General features: G+C 43.9%; 1 protein-coding gene across 1 annotated transcript; it reads left to right on the top strand.

The window, feature by feature from the left end:
- Positions 1 to 494: 494 nt before the first annotated feature.
- LOC136442217 (uncharacterized) lies at positions 495 to 8283 on the top strand. Its single transcript, XM_066438969.1, has 8 exons — positions 495 to 741; positions 2471 to 2538; positions 3065 to 3932; positions 4801 to 4964; positions 5470 to 5532; positions 5881 to 6103; positions 6425 to 6613; positions 7500 to 8283. Exons 2-8 carry the CDS (start codon positions 2480 to 2482, stop codon positions 7602 to 7604), a joined length of 1671 nt encoding a protein of 556 aa, XP_066295066.1. The 5' UTR covers positions 495 to 741; positions 2471 to 2479; the 3' UTR covers positions 7605 to 8283.
- The last annotated feature ends 155 nt before the right edge of the window (positions 8284 to 8438 follow it).

Here is an 8438-nt window from a genome sequence, read left to right as displayed (position 1 = left end):
TTATTCCATGTAACTGATGTCCCCTCTCTTTTCCTATTTCCAGTCTTCACTAACATACTGCGGTGTTCCTTATTGCTTATACACACAGTCATGCAATGTGTGCATTTCTCAGAAATCATAGGGGAACCCTTTATAATTACTTACACATATTTACTATGCGCTATATTACACAAGGGTTGTATGCATGTACTCCGGGCAAGCCTTCGGCGCACGTACGGGACTTCGGCTGTTCGGGTTCGTTCGGCGCCGTGCGGGACTTCGGCTCTTCGGGTTCGTTCGGCGCCGTTCGGGACTTCGGCTGTTCGGGTGCCAAACCTTCGGGTGCTGTACGGCTGGCGGACCAAAAAGCCCTATTAAAACGCCTAAAAAGACGTCCGAAACAAGTCGGAGCCTAACCTCTGCTTGAAGAGTTGATTTTCCTATGATTCTATTAGTCTGTAGTTGGCCAAAGAGTCCATTATGTTCAGCGTCCTAGAGGACGTTGAACCAGCACACACTGGGTCATCGGTACGGCTACCAGGTGACCTTTCGCCGACTTCAGTCGTAACACCGCTGCCGGATTTACACAGGTTAGATTTTAGCTGTGCGGCGCGACTTTCCACACAACGAGAGGTCTAAATCTCTGGCACATTGTAGGCGCCAGAAAGCGTGCACTGCTCCTGAGATTCCAGCGGTGAAAGAACAGGTTTGGGACGGGGACGCAAGCCGCCCAGGAACACTCTACTCAAGACCATTCAAGAAGTAAGGATATGGCGAAGAATTTGCACTGTTGGCCATCAGGAAAGGCATCTAGCCTCCTTCGCAGGCCTTCTCGGCGGCAACGACGTTTATTTTTTGGGGAGCGCTGATTTTGGGGAGTCCATGGTCTCTAGCTGGGGATATCATACTGCCGCCCGTGGAAGTAATACGATTTCCCCAGCTAGAGACCATGGACCCGAGAAGTTGAAAATCGCGAATCAGCCCCCCCCCCCCCAAATTAAACGCCGTCGCCTCCCAGAAGGCGCCTGCAAAGGAGGCTAAAAAGCATCGTACTTCAACTCAAAATATTATGCCTTCCGCAGCTTATCATACTTTCATAGTTCGGTATCCACTGAACCTATTTGGAACTGGGATTTGGACAGGCGACACGCCAGCCATCCAGGGAGTAACAGGCTATAGTTGCAGAATTCGGTATCTCTCTATGTCTCATTCTCGTGGATACCGTAGTTTTGTAGAATTCATTAGCATTGTTAATAAGCAAGACATAATTATATGTCTTGATATTTTGTACTACCTACGAACTTGCCATACAATGTATATGTTACATTTGTTGTGCAATAAAGTTTGATTGATTGATTGATTGATTGATTGATTTTATAAAAGACGCTCGAAGGTTTCCTTCTCTTTACTTCGAAGGGATAAAAACACAAGTCCCTTTGTGCTGTTTGCCAACAGCGAAAGCATCATACTTCAATTCAAAAGATTATGACTTCCCGCGTATTCAATGTATATACTAATCCTAGGTAACTAAGGGTAGGGGTAACCAACCACATGTCCTTGGTTGAAATAGCGTGCAGTGGCGCCACCGCCAGTTATTGAAAAATCTAACGCGTGACATTGATGGTTAGCGCTTTTTCTCGCAAATTATCCACCTTTTTTCAACCACAGAAGTGGTCAGTTTTAGCCTGGGTGCCATTCTTGTTAGTTAACCGGGGCTGCTGTTGTTTAGGGGAGAGTACAACTCGGAAGGCACCCAGGATACTCGAGACTACAAATGCAAAGGTCGTCGCCTGGACTTTGGTCAGACGCGATGTTTTCATTCGCCCTGTAACAAAACTTGTCGTTTCTAGGCCACCTTATCTTCCGTCAGTACCTTTACCGTCTGTTTGTTTGCTGTGTGGACACAAGTCCCACGACTAAACAAGCGCGGAACTATACACCTTTCTCACGCGGCGGACATGATAGAATGAAGACGAGGCCAATGAGGCAAAAATAATGTACAGATATGATTTTCCTCCTAAATCACATTATTTTTTGAAATATGATATCCAAGTATCAATATTACAACTAATATAATGCGCAAAAAAGATGCAGCAATTTAGAGCTTCGTTGGCCGATCCCATAGTCTCGCCATCCTCTGTCAAAACGTACAAATGTAAAATAAAAGCATAGAAATGCAAATATTTGACGGTCATGCAGCCACTTCCTCATTGGTAGATTCTCTAATTAACAGGTAATCATTTGCTAAACTACTAATTGTGATTGACAGTTAGGATCGGTCTAATGCTTGCCACAAGGGCCTCGTTTTCATTCTATCATGTCCGCCGCGTGAGAAAGGTCTAACTATGTAGCGTTCTGTAACCGCCACTGTATAGTACAGCGTGCCGCGGGTCCAGTGAGAGGGGGGGCTTTACTGCAAAATTTAGGTTGGGCGACGAAACTTGACAGACGAGTATTTTGCAGTTACTGTAACTTATCCTAACCCCTGTAGCAACAACCAATGGACGAGGACGAGGTAACCACACACGTGGGAAGTGCTTCAGATCAGGGCGCGGCAAGGTGAGAAATAGTGTTAGCTTTGATGTTCATCCTTTTTATATGCGTTCTTAATTAGTATATGGAGAAGAACTAAACATCGTTCAAATAAAAGGGAGTCTACAGTTAACCAAAAGAAAGACCAAAGGACTAGTCGAAATTTGGTGAATCTACTTTTTGTATTGGAATGTATGTTTTAACACGTGGGAGTCTGGGAGCCATTTGTTGTTTTATCAAATTTACCCTTTTTTTAAAGCTCTACTGCACTTGGTTAACTCTAAGATGGGATGATCCCAGAAAAGAATCTGTTCTGACTGAACTCATTAAAAAACACACCAAAAGAAACATGTTAAAGGCAATTAGAGATAGCAGACTTCACCATCTTACTCAACATCGCTATGGGTCAATAAGAAAGAAAGAAAAATAAAGAAAGAGAGAGAGAGAAGAAAAGAATGAAGGAAAGAAAGAAATGAAACAAACGAAAGAAACAAAGATAAGAAAGAAAAATAAAAGAATAAAAAAGATAATATTCCTTACTCTTTCTCCACAGCCAAGAAGGGGAAGACGACCCCCGTACACGACTGAAGAAGCACTTACAACTCCTGCGAAGTCGTCTCAGTGCCTCACCTGACGACATCGAACAGTTCGCACACCTGAACATCTCAGAGCTCACTGAAGTGCCACACCCTGACTTCTCTGGAATCAAGCATTCTGCTGGCGATGACCTTAGCAGCGGTCAAGGAATGACCAGAGGGTTCGGCGAGGAGGAACCAAGCAAAACGACTCAAGGCGTTGCGCCTAAAGAAGTTGGTGAAACACTTGAAGGAAGGGGCCAACAGCCCTCTGAAGAAGAAAACAAGAACCGAAGTGCCAACGATGCGGTCAAAGATACAAGTGAAGAAGCAGAACTTAGAGACAAGTCCGAAGACAGGCCATGTCCCTACAAAGTCATCTGGCAGCGCAAAGGCGGAGAAGTCAACCCTCCACCACCCTACCAACCACCAACCGAAGCCTTTGGAGAAGAACTTGTCGAAGTTAAGATCAGCGCAACGTCGGACAATAACAAAGAGATATATGTCTTGAGCGACATCCATCTCGGGAGACCCCTTGCCATCTGTCCCGGCCATTCGCAGCTTGAGAGCGCGCTGTCTCGCATCATGGCGGCGGCCGCAGAAGGGAAGGTCCACTCTCTCATTCTGCTGGGCGACATCTTCGAAATGTGGGTCCAAGAAGCCGCAGAGCCAGCGTGGACGGACCAGGATTTCCTCAGGCACTGGAAGACGGACGCCCTCTGCAAAGCCTTCACTAAATCCGTGTGCAAGATGGCTGAAGAGTATGGCGTGGCTGTATACTACGTCTGGGGCAACCACGACCACGAGATCACGCCTGCGATGGTCCACGAGTTGTTTAGTGGAAAGGTATGTCACAATAACCCGGTATCCACCCTACGCTAGGAACCCAATCGTTGGAGTGAACCGGGACTCAGAATAGATTGAAAGTGTGTGCCGAAAATGTACTTTACTATTCGTTTGAAGGCCTATAGAGCTTTCGAGTTCTAGAAGCCTTCGAAAGAACAGGCGTGAAGAAGGCTTCCAAAACTCGAAAGTTCTACAGGCCTTCGGACGAACAGGCGTTTAGAACTCCCGTTCGAATACCGGAACAGCATTCGTCTTTCGGAAGTGACGTACCCGTGATCGAGGCACGTTAAAAGGCACTACAACAGCCTCATTACTCAGATGGGTACTTACTGGCTGTACTTCAGATGAATTAATAAATTAATATATTTCCTATATACCCATTACACTTTACCAATTGAAGGGAGAAGGGTGTCTTCCAATATGTGAAACGTATTGCTATTAACGCGTTAGAACTGATGAAGATTCTTTCTGCAAAACTTTTTTTTGAAAGTTAAACAGAACAGGGGGCGATGCGATGCCGAATTCCAAACAAGTTAGCTCAGATTACGCTCTCTTGTTACAAAAAAGTTCCCTATAATGTTATTCACCAACGCAGACGAACTTCATACTCAGCCTGATACTCTCATATGCTTTTGTTTTTGTTCTGAACGAACTCGCTCAGTGCAAGGCCGTAGGGGGCCACTCATCGAAGCACTGAACTAATTCTTACTGTAGCAGCATCTGTTCACCCTAGGTCAGAAACATCAATGCTTGAGACAATCATGACTTCACTGATTAGGAGAAGCATGGGTTACGAAGGCTGCTCGGGAAATTCCCTACCCCATGTTTAATCAACGTTTTTATATTTTTCCAATCCACTTCTTGATAGGTTCGATTCATCCCAGGAGTTCTCATCTATAGCATCAGTGTTGCCCACCGGGAGTACCGTGTCAGGTTCGAGCACGGGCACATCTGGGACCTGATGAGCACATACTCGTACGCTGAGTCCCACGGGCTCGTGTGCGGGCGACCCTTCGGGTACTACATTTGCAGGTTAGCAGGATAATCCTTCCGTACGAATACTGTCAATGCATTTACGTTCGCGTGATTTTTACTTGGTACATTGGTACAATATCATAATATATAAACGTTGAAATTATTAAAAAAAAAGTTTGTGTTGAGTCTGAGTGAGGTCAATTTGCAAAGCATGAAAGGATGTCCTCCATATGTATTTTTGGAAGCATAATCACTTTAAGTTTAATAGTATACAGTTAATACACCAGCGTTCTCCTTGCACAGTTCTGAGTCTTCTGACTCAAACAAAAAAACGCTTGTGTAAATCAACCTCCATAGAAGGCTCTAACCGGCCTTTTTGGGGGCTTATAATACACTTTTTGCAGTAACCATCAGCCAGATCTACCGGCAAGATAGTTACCCACTGGCTGATGGTTATGGGCTGGCTACAAAAAGTGTATTACTAGCCTCCATAGCAGGCTCTAACTGGTCTTTTGGGGGACACTTGTAACAGATATACATTGCGGATGATTATCTATTGTAGGTGTGCTTCCTATAGGATATTGAACGGGCAGCTTGCAGGAGATGCCTTGGACGAATCAATTCAGTAAGTTCATACTTTTATATTACAGTGTTTTAAATCAATACAATTAAAGGCTGATTGAACAATAAAGTTTGAAAGTTCTCATGTCATTATCAAAAGAGCATAACACTTTATCATTATACTATAGCTAAGTTAACGTTAAATCCTTCGTCGTTTATGATACATGGCAGAAGTCGTCTCGCTACATGGTACAAGTCGCTCCAAGTCGTTTCGCTTTGTTTGAACGTTCTTCAAAACAGACTTGTATCATTTTCATTGTAATAACTTAATATTTAACCTAGGCATTTACATCTGTACATGTAAGTCAATAGACGAAAACCATAACCAGGCTGTTGTCTCTTCCAATAAAAGAACAGCGAAGGCCCAGTTCCACGCTATGCTGAAGAGCGCAGGGCCGGGCATCATGAGCCTCATGTGTCTCCCCGACATACGAGAGGAGCTACTGTCCTTGCTCCTCGAGCTCGCCTTGGGCGGGAGTATCCATGGCAACGGGGTGGTCAGAATGCATGATGGGATGTATGTGCCAGTGCAGAGGCTACCTCAGAACAGCTTTATAGAGAGGCTATGTAAACAGGTACTGTGGTCTGAGTACATTACTTTGGGCTAATCACATAATCTAACCTTGCATAATCACAATTATGTAAAACAAGACCATGGCACATCCAGGTCAAAAGATTAAAAACAAATGGTTCTGCTTCAGTACCAAGGTCACATGCCAGGGGGGCTAAAATCGATCTTGACCTTCGTCCTTCAAACACCTACCCACATACAAAATATCATCCAGACGTTCTTGAGTTAGGCTGACTTAAAAAATCCTGAAACACAAACAGACAGGCAGACACACAGATAAACAGGCTAAAAACTATATGTTCTCCTGATTGTTTCCCCGTCTCAGGAAGGTGTGGAGAAAGTCTTAAAGATGTTCCTGGTGTATCTGGGCGACTCCTCTCCCCTCCTGGAGGCCTGTGCGGAGGACGTGGTGGTTCTGGGGCACGACCACCACTGGGCGGCCAAGACAGCGAAGGGGAGGGATGGGAGGACGATACTGTTCGCCAACTCAGGAGCATGGGTGGACGCTGAAGAGGTACTGAAAATGCATTGTATATACTGACTAAAGTAGCCTTATCTTTCTTTTATCACATGTACATGTATATTGAAAGTTTATTGTAAGTTCTTGCCCATAGGCTAATTGCAAATACATTTAACATGAAAAGAATGGACAGACAGTGAACAATATTAGTAGTCGACAACTCTAGTTCAACTACTGACACTAAATTCTTATACTAACTTATTGGGTTCGACTTCTTTTTCCGAGACAGCAGAAGAGGAATGATCCCACTTTGTCTGTATATGTTAATGTTCCTGTGTGTCATGTAGGTCTGTACAGTTAATTTTGTTGATGGACCACAGGAAGAGTAGCTTCAGTGTACTTGTATATTGTTAAGCTAACTGTGAATCTGAATACACTCAAATTTTGCTGGGATTTGATTTTGCGGTAGGGAGAAAATGGAGTGTTCGCGGCGGTTTTAAGTTTGCAGATAAAACAATTGTAGTGCTACAGTCATCACATAATGGAAACACCGGCGCCTTTAAGGAAAGCCAGTCGTATACCAAGCTATAGTGCATGGCCTCAAACCTAATGGCAACTCAGAAAGGGTGCTTTAGGTGGACAGTCACTTTTGGCAGTGCTTATGTGATCAACTGTCACTGATCTATATACATGTACATGTACAGAACTAATAACAGAACCATACAAATGTATTCAATGTGTGAAGGGTGCCTTGTCTAAGTATTCACACTGTAACAGGTGTTTCTAATACATCATAATACTGCAGTCGCAATGACTGCATTTACAGTATGTGTTTCGTTGGTTTTGTCATACCAGTTCTTGTATTCTTTTTCCTTTATATCATGTATCGTTTTAGCAAGTAAAATGCAATAAAAATGTATCTTTGCAACCCACATTGCAGGTCTCCTATCTGAGGATGGTTCCACCAACAAGTCTGGAGGATGGCAGCATAGAAGTCTTACACTATCCCATTACCATGGCAACGGATGAGGAGGACAGAAAATAAGGATGGATATCAAAAGCCTGATGTCCAGTCTCACTAGCTTTAGTCTGTTTCCAACGGTCGCTACTCTACAAATGAGAAAGTTTGTTTGTTTGCATCACAAACATTTTTCATGGCGTAACACACCAACTTTGTACTGAACAGTACAAGCTGCATATCCGGACAGATTTATTTGGTCCACTTACACCGGGAAGGACTCCTACTCTTATCATTACATGTAAGTATTGAGGTGTGGCTTTCCCAAAAAATTTAAACACAGCACCAACATTAAACATCCTATCCGAGGGACATCCCTAACCAAAGCAAGGTGGTAGTACTCATTCACACCTTAGTAGAGTGAGGAAATCGGTGTAAAGTGCCTTTCCTAAGAGAACAACATTGGGACCTGTCAGAAAGTTTAACCCAGTGTCTGAGTCAACAACCCTAATCACAAGGCCACCATGCCACCATTTGAAGCGGACTAAATCTAACAAGAAATGTACAAGTACTGGACTCCATGACACTTAGTATTCTCAGGAAAAGATCACTTTTTCCAGGATATAGGAGCTTTCTTTTTACACAACCAGCTACTTCTTACCTGCTGACGTTTCGGTGTCTGTCAGGCACCTTCTTCAGAGCTTCTGACTGGAGTACTGCTTCTCACCGCTATAAGCGGCACCTACATCGGCTACTTATAGCGGCGAGAGGCAGTACTCTAGTCAGAAGCTCTGAAGGTGTATGACAGACAACCAAAACGTCAGCAGGTAAGAAGTGACTGGTTGAATGTGTAAAAAGAAAACTCCTATATTCTATGTTCTAAACCAACCTGATTCAATTTTTCCAATTTTGCACACAAAT

The sequence above is a fragment of the Branchiostoma lanceolatum genome, chromosome 9 (genome assembly GCF_035083965.1).
Source record: "Branchiostoma lanceolatum isolate klBraLanc5 chromosome 9, klBraLanc5.hap2, whole genome shotgun sequence".
NCBI classification, from domain to species: domain Eukaryota; kingdom Metazoa; phylum Chordata; class Leptocardii; order Amphioxiformes; family Branchiostomatidae; genus Branchiostoma; species Branchiostoma lanceolatum.
Note: the sequence above shows the minus strand (reverse complement) of the source record. Positions and strands in the feature narration are given on the sequence as shown.